Raw genomic sequence first — 13,698 nt, 5'->3', positions numbered from 1 at the left:
TTAGAGGGCAAAGCTCTTTGACTGTGTGTGTGTGTGTGTGTGTGTGTGTGTGTGTGTGTGTGTGTGTGTGTGTGTGTGTTTGTGGAGAGAGGTGGGGGTACAGTTCAGTTCAGACTCCAGACAGAAGTGAACAAAAGTGAGAGGGATTCGGTCAGAGAGCCAGCTAAATATCAGGCTTTCTGTGTGTGTGTGTGTGTGTGTGTGTGTGTGCGTGTGTGTGTGTGCGTGTGCATGTGTGTGTGAGTGTGGCTGATCCAGGTCGGGTGTCTGTCGTTGCAGCAGCACATTCACACACAGGAGGCAGGGATGAGGGAGAGAGAGGAGCTGAGGAGAGCCATAGAGCAGAGTGACCGGCTCCTGTCCAGGGTCCGGGAGCTGGAGGAGCAGAACTCTGAGCTCCACCAGGAGAAGGATGAGGTGTCCTCTAAGTACCGAGCTGTAAGTCTGCTCCCTCTTTGCTTCTTTTTTTTCCCCTTTAAGAGAATCTCTCCTCTTTTGTTTCGCTCACTCGATACTTTAGAACTCATGATTTGTGATTAAGTCTGAATTTCTGCTCGATAAGGGATTCTGAACGTGGTCATTATACCAACCCCGGGTGGATGAAATTAAGTGGATAATGATAGCCTTGCAGAGGGGGGGGGGAGAGATGCAGACACCATGGCAGTCGCTGTGTTCGAGCTTGTTTTAATGCTGCGGGTTTTTACTGCTGTGTTGACCATTTTCCAGCTGATCGTTTTATTGAGAGAGCGAGCGGAGAGTTTCTTTACTCGGCCTGCTGTCATAGTGTTGTGAGGCACCGTGCTGTTTCCTGGCCCGAGGCGCGCCGTGTGACTGGTTGGTTTACTGCGAGGACCGTGTGAGTGGCGCATCCCCTTCTGCAGGGAGGAGGTGTTACCACGAGTCTGACTGTGAGAAATACAAACCAACAGTCCTGTTAGAAGAATTCAGTCTGTACATACAGGACATTTTCATTTAACTGCTGAGAAGATCAAAGTTTGAGTCTGCACTAACCAGTATCTTTGGACCAAATGACTGGTTGTAATATGGTAGGAGTTGCTTGTGGTGACCAACCCGCAAAGATTTATGACGCAGCTCAGCAGTTTCCCTCACAGAGTGTTTCAAGGATCTTCCAGCTCACTGTTTTACTGTTGGGGATTCACTTTCACTACTCTCATCGATCTTATTATTTCCTGCCACAGTCAGGTATTGAAAAAGTTTTGGTCAACCCACTGTCTTCAACCTGCCCAGCACCAAACAGCAGACAGACAAAGTTAGCGAACAGCTAGTTTAGCATAGTGTAGAATAGTGCAGCATCGAGCAGCTGACGGTGGTGGAGACCAAAACGGAGCTAAAGGGAGAGCGAATCTAGAATTTGCCTGGTGTCCACAAACACATCTCAGAATTACAGCTAATGTTGGTCCGTGTCTTCTAGATTCACCACAACCTAATAAGGTCATAATAACTCAATGTTGTGTGTAAAGCTCGTTTAGTGGCGACCTGATTGCCGAATGGTTAGGGCGCATACCACATGGGCTCAAATGACCTGAGCAGCATTTCCCCGGTTCGACTCCCGGCTGGCTGGACCACTTACTACATGTCATTCCCCTACTCTCTCTCTCTGTATTTCCTCTCCATCTCCACTGTCACTACCTAATACAGACATAAAATTCCCCGAAATGAACCAAAATAAATCTTGTTCTCTTGCCCCAAGTCACAAAGAACAAACACAGAGAAGCAGACAGTTGCACGTGAGATGTGTTTGTCTCTAATTTATTTATTGAATAGTTTGCATGTGGTTCTGTGTCTAGCAGACAAAGTTGTAGCTACCCCACGGGACTGGGGGAATTAGTTATGGGTATTTAGGTGTTGGGGTTTTTAGTTTAGTAGCAGGCTGATGTGTAGCAGAGTATAAACAGCCATGGCCTTAGCTTTCGAGCAAGACGCCCATACGCCCAGCTAACGATGCTAACGGGAGCGTGTGCTTGCCACAGTTATTAACTCGGCTCCACCTACGCCCCATTTCTTTATCCATTTTTGGATTAGCTGGGAGTTAGAGGCGGAGTCAGACACTGCCAAGATGGTGACAGTGGAGCAGCTCACTCTGAGCCTCAAAACCGCTTTTCAGAAACCTGTGGGTGACTTCATGGAGGCAACGTCCATCTTTATTTACAGTCTATGGTACCATAGGAGTATATGGACCAGAGTTAATAAATGGACCTTTGATCATGAATTATTTTATTCCTGCTAAAGATCAATACTGTAGTTACGTGCTCGGAGAATAAAACCATATACAGATATCACCATCTGACCAAACATTACAGAGAACACCTAAATTGAGCATCCAAACCTTTGCTAATTAAATTCTGTGGTTTGGTTCATACATGTTAATACTCCTTGGAAGTGAAGAAGTCAAGTCAAGTAGAACTTTATTTGTCCCCAGATAACAGAAGAAAAAAACAGAGCAAAGTAAAACAGAATAAGTGTTTTATCCAGAGACTCACTTGAAGATAACGTCTACGTCGATGAGAGAATTGATTTTGTTTTGGATGTTTGTCTCATTTTCCAAAAGCGTGTGCGTGGGAGAGTGTGTTGGTTTAGTGTGAGAGTGTGTAGCGGCGCTGGTGTTGCCAATGTTTGTGGAAAACGCTCCAGATCTGCCCGTGGGATTTGATCATTACTGGTGCTGAGTGCCTTAGCAGACTCTTCAGTCGGCTTCGATGGAACACATCATAAACCAGCACGAGGAGCTGGACTGCAGCTGCGTCAGTCTGAGTTTTCCTGCTGTCTGGATATGACAGATTCATGTGTCACTGTGGATCTTTGTCTGTGTGCCTTTTTGAATATGGTGACCGTTAGCAGGTGTCGATGATCATCCTGATACTGCGAGAAAAACCCTTAACTTACTGATATACGTCAGTCTAAAAAGTGGGTTTAAAATCACTGCAACTCTTGTTTTTCCTCCACAATGCACATTCTTTAATTTCAGTAAAAGTAAAGTGTTCGCTCTATAATCCCTCTTTCTCTTTTTATTACCCTTTTACTGACAAAAACAACTTCTTTTTATTGAAATCACCAGGTGTGCTCTGGCTCCAAGTGCGTCTTTTCTTCACTGCTTGGATTAGCCAACCATAAATAATGAAGTTAATCTGCGAAGGAGACAGATCAGCCAGCATAATTCATACCTCGGAGCCCTTCTGATTTGACTGCAGTTAGAAATGTGACCCCCCTTGTCAGAGCTATTTAGTGCTGCTGCCTGTAGGAAGCTTTCCAGTTTTCCAGGGGAACTTGGTCCCGTTCCTCATTATCCCCTATTGTTTGGTAAAGCTGCATGGACACTTCACACATCTGTCATCGGGGGTACCATGAAGTCCTGCTTCACAATCGATCACTGCCCCGTAAGGTCATCACTCACATGCTTTTGAAGTACTTATTTTCAACTTAAAATCTACATTCTTAAAAAAAGAGAAAGAGAGAATGTTTTCCACTTGTGAATCTCAGCCTCTGACTGATATTACATTTTTTGTATGAAACACCTGGTGTTAAGTTTATACTTTTCTAGTTCACTGGATTCTTTTATAAGGGCCAGGTTGTGATCTATTAGAACTAGGTCAGAAGACGTGCTGTCAGACCACGTCAGGACTCTTTATAGCTGATCTGAGCAGCACACATTTTCAGACAGTCTCATCAGGAAGACATTAATGGTGCTGCATTCAGTTGTTCACATGAAAAGTGCCATAAATAGTTGTGTAACAAATGAAAAAAGAGAGCCAGAGTTCAAACCCAGCGCATTTTGAGGTGGGTGTGAATGTTGGATTGTTGGTTTCGGAAAGTTAAAGAAGTGGGCGGACACGGACCCCATCCTTAATCCAATGTCGGAAAGGTTTAGGGGCAAGTGGGTTTCAGAAGCCATTTGACCATTTAAAGGGTACTGACTCCTTAAGTCCGATTTAACAACCCCAGAATAAGAGGTGCGTAGTTAGCATGACATAAAGTCTTGCCATGTTGGCACCAAGCAGCAACCTCCAGGGCCTGAAAGATGAAGCCAACGCTGAAGTGCCAGAAGCTGCCGTTGCTTTAATGACCACTAGAGTCTGGCTCCAACAGTGAGTCAGTCCCCATAGACTCACATGTTAAAATGTCCAACTTTACAGCTGAAGTAAACATGTTTACAGCCTGGTACAAAAACTGTTTTGGTGTCTAGAGCTAATTTCTTTCTCTTAACTTACACTTACTTACATTTTATTAAGTACTAAAGTTATGGATAATTGAGGGCGTGGCCTCTTTGAGTGACAGGTGGGTGAGCGTATGTTTGTCACAAACCAGTATGCACCAAAGTCTGAGCTCCACACACGTCCCACCTCTTTGCCCATTTTTGGATTAGCTGGAGGTTAGGGGCAGGGTCAGGCACTGCCAAGATGGCGACGGTGGAGCAGCTCACTCTGAGCTTCAAAACTGCTCTTCAGAAACCTGTGGGTGACGTCACGGAGGCTACGTCCATCTTTATTTACAATCTATCGTTGCAATGCAGACTTTAGCATTTAGCTCAAAGCATAACTCTGCCTAGCTCCAGCCTCACAGAGCGAACTCATCAGCTGTTTTGCAGATATTTGATCATAAGCCAAAGTTATTGGACACATCAAAAGAACTGATGATGGAGCTAAATGAAAATTCAGGGGATCACCAAAGTTAATACAATTCATCCTGAGGGGGACGTGAATGTCTCTCCCAAATTTTATAGAAATCCATTCAATAGTTTCACTGAAAAACAGAAAAGTAAACTTCATGGTGGCTTTAGGGGAAACGTCAGGTGATGACCAAGGCCGTTAAAATACATCTTCTGGGAATCATGAATAGGTTTACCAAGTTTTTTGCTTGAGTTCAGTAGATGCTTAGACTGCATAAATGAAAAGCTTGAACTGCTAAAGAAGGTAAATGAAAAGTTAGGGGATCAACAAAGTTGTTGGGGCACCACAAACATCTGTACCAAATTTAATGGCAATCCATTTAATAGTTCTCCAGACTTTTCACTAAAGACCATAAATGTCAGCGTAATGGTGGCACAACAGGATAAGTAAGGGAACCATCAAAATCAGGAGGATTCACTCTCTGTGAACCATGAATATCTCTACAAAATTTCATGGCAATCCGTCCAATAGCTGATGAGATATTTCAGTCTGGACCAAAGAGGTGGACCGACAAACGGATACTGCCATTTGCAGCCATGCCACCAGCTTAGCTAAAAAGTGTCACCAAGAGAAAAACCACCAGGGGAAAAAGACGTGACAGTACCACCCACTCTGTGATTAACTACTCGTATTCAGAAGTGCAGCACAAAAACACCAGTAAAAGACAGACAATAAAACCAAATGAGGAATTTGAGGATTACCGCTGCAAGAAAAGGTTTTCTTTACTTCTACTGTTGTTCCAAACATCTCTGGTACAAATGGATATAAACAGAGAAAAGTCCACTGTTTACCCCTCAATTGCTGTTAATGGGAAATAAATGTGGAGTGTTCCTGCAGAGCGATCCAGATGCCCCAGTTCTGCATCTGGAAAAACTTTCAGTCTGGACTGGCTCTGAAGTTTCTGGGGCCCAAGGCAAACTGTGGGACAAAAGACTGGCAGGGAGAGATGGATGAGGGTGGAGAGGGGAGGCGAGAGGAGGGTGAGGAGAGGCTAGGGAATGGAAGCTTGACTTAATGTTCAAAGGCAAAGAGGAAGGAAGCAAATTAATATATTAACAAATTGGTGAGGAGAGATAAAGTTTGAGGTGAGTGTCAGGCGAAAGTCGAGGCCAACAGATTGTGGTAGAGACAGTCAGGTAGACTGGAAGTACTGACGGCTTCTCACTTCAACAAACTTTTCATATTCTGTCTTGTGCTGAGCTTTGAGTTTGGGTTTTTACTCTATTATTGGAAAAGATTTCCTGCTGAGATTGATTTTAGCCATGCTAGCAGCATGATTCTAGAAACAGCAGCGTCAGTTTGTCTGTTTCAACAACCACTAAATAAATATTTTTGTGGCTCCCAGTAAATTCTAATGACTTTAGTGAACCCCTGACTTTCCACCTAATGCCACCGTGAGGCTGACATTTTTGTCAAGACTCCCATGTTAAAATGTAAAACTTTACAACAGCCAACACTGAAGAACCAGAAGCTGCAGTTCCTCTAATGGCCACTAGAGCCTGGCTCCAACAGTGAGTCAGTCCCCATAGACTCCCATGTTAAAATGGAAAAGTTTACAACAGCCAACACTGAAGAACCAGACGCTGCAGTTCCTCTAATGGCCACTAGAGCCTGGCTCCAACAGTGAGTCAGTCCCCATAGACTCCCATGTTAAAATGTCCAACTTTACAGCAGAAATAAACATGTTTACAGCCTGGTACAAAAACTGTGTTGGTCTCTAGAGCTAATTTCCTCCTTCATGACACCTGTTTATATAACTCACCTGTTTACATTTTATTAAGGACTAAGGTTATGGAGAATTGAGGGCGTGGCCTCTTTGAGTGACAGGTGGGTGACCATATGTTCGCCACAAACAATTGGTTGTAATGCAGACAGTAGCATTTAGCTCAAAGCATAACTCTGCCTAGCTCCAGCTTCACAGAGCCACTTCCATGGTCGTAGACACTCAGTCTTGTTTTTTACAAGACTTCATGATAGATATCTAAGATTAAAGATGTCTATACTGACCGTTCGACCTCCTCTTCCCTCCACTGTTATCATTCATCGTGCCTTTGAGATGCTAAGAGGTTTTCCGGAGTGAGTTTTCTTCCTTGTGGAGGCACAACTTTCACCCTGAGACTCTGAGTTTCATTTGGCATGATAGAGCCCAACATAGTCAAAGATCATCAGTGTAACAAGAGGGCTTTCCTGTAATGTTTTCATTCACAGTAACCGTGTCCTGATGTTACCTTATGACTCTGTAATCGGTATGAACTACAATTCAGATCTCTTGATGAATGAATGAATAAGACTCAGAAACAGCAGAGTAAACAGGAAACTGGCCTTCCTTTACAGTTTTCCTTGGTCTGGAGCCTTAAAGTTGGTATGAAGGAGATCTGGTCCGTGTTTGAATTAGCTGCGTATCTGATTAACTGGCAGCCTCCTGGTCAGATACGATACGTGTTGGTGTTGGACATGAGTGGTGTCTGCAGAGGCAGCCTGGGCGAGCTCAGTGTCTCTGTCTTCTCCATGTCAAGTGGGAGTCACAGAAAGAGATCTCTCTGTGCTGCCTCTCTGCACAAGAACCCAGACCACATTGTCAAAATAAAACAATCCGAATTCTCAGAAATCCTGTGTTTTCATGTGTTCTCGGTGGCTGGACGCCCTCCACGGCTCAGTGGCATTGGCGCAGTGCTTATCCTCGGTCATATAACTGTGGTCACTTTGGGCCGTTTTAGAGTCAGTGTTATTCTAACTTTATGTAATTTAGAAAGGTTGTATTTCCACAAACTCTGGTGAGACTCACTGTTGCTGTACAATGGATGTGAGGGAATTCATCACGGTGGTGTGAGCACAAACATATCACTGCACTTGTATGTGGGTTTTACTGCTTGGGCAGATATCTGATAATATTTGATTTGATATCGAATATTGCTGTATTTTACACCGTATGTGATACTTTTCATAACTTTCAGTTCTGCAGTTTTGCACAATCTGTCCCTACTGAACTGCTGTTTAGTGTTCAGTTATACCATAATAATAAAATACAATAACAATTATACATTGTAAAAGAAACACGTGAATAATCTAATATAATATATAATATCGTATAGCACAATATTTGCGCTGGACTGTATCGAGATATACAATTTTCGATATCACCCAATTCTAGTGGGTTCTCCTTTTACACAAATATTCTCTCAAATCTGCACATTCGAATGTTAACATATTGAAAATAAAGTGTATCTTGAAGGTCTAGAGCACATGTGCAGAAACTGTGTGGTGCTCTGAGGATCCATTCGTCTTCAAAGAATTTAATTTTTGCACATCTAATAGTTATAAGTTTTCTCCTTATTCCAGAACTTTATGTGGTTTTTTATCGCATGTATTTTCCACTTATTTCTTATGGTACATAATCCAGAAGTTCTTTTTGGCTCCGCAATGTTACAGCTCCCACAAAACTCTTCATACAGTATTAATTAGGGCTGAACAATTAATCGAAATATTATCAAAATTGCAATATGGCCCCGAAACAATAAAAAAATTAACCCAAGGTCCACTTGTTTTCTTCCCGAGCTTTCAACTGCATGTCATGGTCTTCATCAGGGGATGGAGTTTACTGTTGTCTGTTAAACTGCAGTTTCCAGGGTCAAGAATGAACTTTTATGATCAAGTTATTTGATTTCAAAGTAACAGCTGGTTCTGAATGTTCAAACAGTCTGTTTTATTGGTCTGATTTCTGCTGGTATTATTATTATTATTATTATTATTAAAGTTCTGTCTTATCTTAATAATCACCCCATCTTACAACCCTGCCTGATGTTAACTCTAGATATGGACATCAGTCTGGTCTTTGTAGGTCTTCATTCAAGAAAAACATCCACGCTTGGATCAGAAGCACAGTACGCCCCGTTGTTCTTTGGAAGATGAATACCGTGGCATTGTGGGGGACCGTGTGGGCGTGGGCGCAGAAGACGTTTATGTCAATTATAATGTGAGGAGAAAAGGCATTTTAGACCCTGGAACAGTGCCCTTGTTTTCTTGTCGTCTTGTGGTGCGGTTTTGATGGTTCGGCTGAGAGCTGCATTTCTGTGGCAGAGCGGCACCGACACGACAGGATTTTTCTCCTGACCCGACATCCTACACCAACCGCGGTCCCTGTGGGACACCTTTGGATCCCCCCTGAAACTCAGGAGAGCCACCTGTTCCTGGGGAGGAGACTGGAGGACAGGAGAGGTGGTGGTTGTGGTGAGGAGTGGACCGAGCGGAGGCCACCTGCACGGGATCAGCAGTAGCAGTGAGGAGCCGGCTGGAGGCACGGACGCAGGAATGTTTGGATTTCAGAAGTATAGCAGCACACCCTAAAGTGAAAAGATGAATGGTTGATTGAGAGGAGAGAAAGACGAGAGAGAGAGAGAGAGAGAGAGAGAAGGGAGAAAAAGCAAAGGCTCAGAGAAAAACAAGGCTGAAAAATCAGGAAGGCAAAGAAAGGCTGAGCAGAGCTGAAGATGTGTTGTGAGAGAGAGGATCCGCCATCTGATCCTCCCGCTGAAACCCACCTGGAACAACCAGAACAGCTGTGCACCGAGTGAAGGGAGGGAAAAAGAAGTGATTAAGCCTCTTTGCTCCGTCAGGAGAGACGGGCAAGTTGCTACAGTGCCACACAGGTGAAGTCTGCACGGCAACAGAGCGAACAGACGAGAGGACGTACAATCAGGATGATGTCTGTGACGCTCCGTCAGCGCTGCCGCTCCGTGTCTGATGAGTCTGAGGAGGTCGGTGGGAACCAGGCAGATTTTGGACAAGAACCAGAACCTGAACCTGAACCTGAAGACCTGGACTGGGACAGCTATAGCACCACACTGGAGGACAGATTAGCAGCTGTGGGTATCTGTTGCTGTGTGATTGTGAACTACGTTGAAATCCTAAATCGCTCGCTGGTCAAAGTTTTTTGAAGTTTCTTTTTGATTTCGTGAAGGTCTGCAGGCAGCTAATTAACACAGGTAGATGTAGGTTAAAGTGCGTCTGTGAACCTGGAACATAAACAAGTATTTTGTTTTATTGCCAAACACAAACAGCTGTGTCCCAATCCACGGGCAGCATCCTTCAGAGTTTGCATTTGAAGACCGACCAGCAGCGCGACTACGCCGTCCCAGTTCCAAGGCTCCTTCAAATGCGGCCGAGAAATGCGTCTTTCTGTTCCTGGGCAACTCAATCTGTCCCAAGATTCATTGCGTGCCGGTAATGAAAGCAAGCGACACCGACAGAGAGCCCTTGTAAACACACTTGTAAATGTAATTATTGGGTTTCAGCTCAGTTCAACGGCTAACACTTAAAACCACACTCCCTAAAACCTCAAGGGCCACACCTTTGTAGACAGCGTCCTCTGAAGGACGCAGTCTCTAAATTGGGATACAGCTAAAGTGTGTCAAATGTTTAGCATTTAAGCTAGTCTTATACTTTCTGAATGTGTGAGTGCGCGAGGATCTGTTAAGGTCCGTGTTATGTACATTGTGCCATCGGAGGGTGTAGGCGAGGCTGCGTGTCCCCTCCACTTTGTTCTGTCTGCACGGACTCGTCCGCATGGCCACCAGCTGCACATGTGATTGTACAAGGAACTTCACGCCCGCGGTGTGCGCCGCTGTCCATGTGCGCGTCCACCAGGAAGTATAATCGAGGCCCATCTTAGGTATAGACCATAGAGGAGTCCAGCTGTCTGCACGGGGCGTGTCATGCCACAAGCCCATAGATGCAAACGGAAGCGTATTTATATTCTACGTTACCTCTGTTTTACCTTCATAACTACAGTGATTGTGTGTTGGTGCACAGAGCCCTTCAGATATACAGGTGACATGTACTCAACACTGCGCTTGAACGCCTCCTGCTCAGACGCACAGAGCTGCTGATCTGTTGACGTGCTGCTCACACTACACTGTCTGCGCAGACACAGTATCTATATATATACATATATATATATGTAAGTACTTGTGCAGCACCAACCTGTGTGTACAGACATCGTGCGTTTGTGCGTCGAAGCTGTGACTGATGTCGTCTTACATTCAGGGGGAAAGTGTTAAAGGTGCAAACAGCTCAGCACAAGACAGAAAACTGAGCGTCTCAAAAAGTGCAGGGAACAAACTCAAACCAAGTACTTTTATGGAAATAAACGCAGATGGAAATGTGGTCGCCTGATCATTTCACAGATGCCCAGATATTTGGGTATGCTATTAGCTTGTTCCAAATGCCTTGCCCATGATGACTGGTCCATAAGTAACAGTAATAACCGGAGCAGGCTCTCACAGTCAGGTCTTTCACTCCTGTTATGGATGGCTGTTGACTAAGTGATCTGGTTTTTGGTAGAACTTGCTTATCAGGTCAGGACTGTGCGTCACCGTGTTCAGAGCTGCTATATTAAGACAACAGCAGACTAATACAGGGAAGGTTTCCTCTGACTTGGGGGAGGATAAGTTTCATCTCGGGGCATAACCGGTGGTAAGATCCTCTTTGTATCATTTAATTACTTTATTTGGATTTCAGCCTCTTTTATTCAACTAAACCTTCATATTCACTTTTTTTTCCACAGTCTTTCTCTACTGTTGTTTTTCTTGCCTCATTTGACCTCACTCCTTTTCTTTCATTTAATTCTGTTAAATAGAAAATCTCCTCTTTAAAAATACTGTTATTGCATATGACAAATGAGTCATTTAAATGCAATGTAGCATGATTATATTTGAGGTGTAAGTGCTTTACGAAGAAGAAAAAGCAAGTGATTGAAGTGAAATGAACAGGAGACCGGCAGCAGCAGGTTTGCCCGGGTTCAAGGACTCAACCCATCACATAGCTGTGTGAAACACAGCGGCAAAACTGGGGGAAAGAAAAATTAACATGCATGTTGTGAAATTCAAAAAGGATCCAGTACTGTATGTAACAGCGCAGTAATTAACTGACTGTGATGGTGTGTTTGGGACCCTCCAGGAGCAGGAGAGCGCCCAGGCGTCCGAACAGCGCTGCGTCCAGCTGGAGAAGGTCCGGCGCGAGTTGGAGCGGCAGCTGTCGGGTCTGTCGGACCGTCTGGAGGAGGAGGAGGCGTGCTCGGCCCAGCTGGTCCTGCACAGGGACAGTCTGGAGGCCGAGTGCAGCAGCCTCAGGCGAGACCTGGATGAACTGGAGGGCGCCCTGACCGCGGCTGAGCAGGAGAAACGGGTAGGACATGATGGGATCTTCACCTCAGGACTGATGATACCTTTTATACAGATGGTACTGACTATGTTATGTCAGAAAGTTAATCAAAGACAACTAATTAAAGGAGCTCTTGATCCTGAGTTACTCCATGTGTTGTACCGCAGGCGACTATCAGGGGGCTCCCAAGGGCTGACAAACTTTACTCCACAGCAACGTCTCAAAGGTTTTGTGCTAATGACATCGCTGGGCAATTTGACTGACACAAAGTTACTGAACCAACTTCAGCTGCTGTCAATAAAACAAAAAAACAAGGTGAATATGTAAAGATAAGTGCAGCATGTTCAGAGCTGCATCTAACTGTTATGAGCTGTTTGTTGCTGCGTATGTACATGCACCTTTTTTCCCTCTGGATGTGTTTTCGAGGTTCAGTTCACAACCCCCCACCACCACCAACCATGCCCTGAATTAGCATTGGATTAGCATGAAAATTAAGGCTAAATTAGCATCTCCAGCTTCTGTGTAGTTACTGTCTGACGGGGAAAACAGCTCAGGTGATGTCACAGCTTTGAGCCTCTTCTCGTCTCTTTATCACGTGACACTTAAACTTTGTCTCCCATTATTTAAACTTAAACTTGCTGCTGCCGTTCAGAAACAGAATTATTAAAGTGGTAAACAACACATTAAACGTTTAACGATGAAGAAGTGTCTCCTCTCTCCTCTGTGCAGACGGCAACAAGCAGATTCTGCTCTGACGTCTCCATTACAGCCGCTCACCAGACCCCCGTGTCTCTCTCACTGAGGTGTATTAAAGGATTAAGATGCTATCGCCGCTCAGGAATGTCCCAGGAATGTACTGTACTCTCCCCACTGTATGTGAAGATGGAAAAACAGTTTTAACTGGCACAAGATGTTGATGATTCAGCCTCTGAAAGTTTACACTGATTAATTTTGATCTGGGTTGTGAAGTGACGAACTCGATCCTCCGGTTATATGAAGGTTTTCTTGGCTAATTGGTGAAGATGCTGTAGGAGAGACGTGGGAGAAGACGCCGGCACAGTGGGAGCAACAAGAACAGACCTGTCTGAGAGCAGTTGACACAGGGCTTTGAGAAAAATGACCCTGTCTAATATTTGTAGTGCGCTGTCATAACAGTTGTTAAGGCTGGACACGATGCGTCTGATCCACAGGAACAAACGCTCATCTGTCCGTTCTGAAAGAGGCGCACGGAGCTCCAGCAGATTCTTAACTATCACACACGTCCGGTTACGTCCTCATAAAATATCTGCAAAATATTCCACATGCAAATGCAAAGCTGTGATGTTTATAAGAGGATAATTGTTTTGCCGTGTGGATATTCACCAGCCATCGTGGCTGCACGCCCGGGAGGAAAACATTAATAAACCACAGAAAGAGTTTTAGCAGAGCCAGATCAGGAAGTGCTGATAAGTGTAATAAATATTTGTTTAACTGATTTGGTTTGGTGATTCAGAATATGTTTTATCTAATGACCTCTCTCTCTCTCTCTCTCTCTGCAGTCGTCAGACAGTGAGGTGAGGCAACTGTCGGAGCAGCTGCTTCAGAAAGACGAGGCGGTGCAGAAGCTGCAGAAGGAGAAGGAACATCTGGTGGAGCTGAGCCAGGTGAGAGCGCAGTGAGTGTTGTGACGGGTCGGGGTCCGATATGGCTGCACAGGATGCAGTTATAGAGTTTTAAAGGGCCGTTACAACAACTTAATATCGCACTTCCATGACGTTTGTGGACTGTAGAGAGTCTTAGAGAGTCAGATAAAAAAAAGAAAAGGAAAAATGAAGCAATAAAAGCTGAAATTTTAGTCTCTAGTCTGGATCCTACA

General features: G+C 44.5%; 1 protein-coding gene across 1 annotated transcript in view; it reads left to right on the top strand.

Moving 5' to 3' along the window:
* Positions 1–306: 306 nt before the first annotated feature.
* The window catches only part of LOC111219667 (putative uncharacterized protein MYH16), a 34,114-nt gene continuing 20,722 nt past the window's right edge, over positions 307–13,698 (top strand). The window contains exons 1-4 of the mRNA XM_022742379.1: positions 307–438; positions 9,407–9,547; positions 11,640–11,867; positions 13,382–13,486. Coding sequence (XP_022598100.1) covers positions 307–438; positions 9,407–9,547; positions 11,640–11,867; positions 13,382–13,486 — 606 coding nt within the window. The remainder of the gene's footprint in view (positions 439–9,406; positions 9,548–11,639; positions 11,868–13,381; positions 13,487–13,698) is intronic.

This window comes from Seriola dumerili, unplaced genomic scaffold (assembly GCF_002260705.1).
Source record: "Seriola dumerili isolate Sdu_G_001 unplaced genomic scaffold, Sdu_1.0 BDQW01000068.1, whole genome shotgun sequence".
Lineage (NCBI taxonomy): Eukaryota > Metazoa > Chordata > Actinopteri > Carangiformes > Carangidae > Seriola > Seriola dumerili.
Note: the sequence above shows the minus strand (reverse complement) of the source record. Positions and strands in the feature narration are given on the sequence as shown.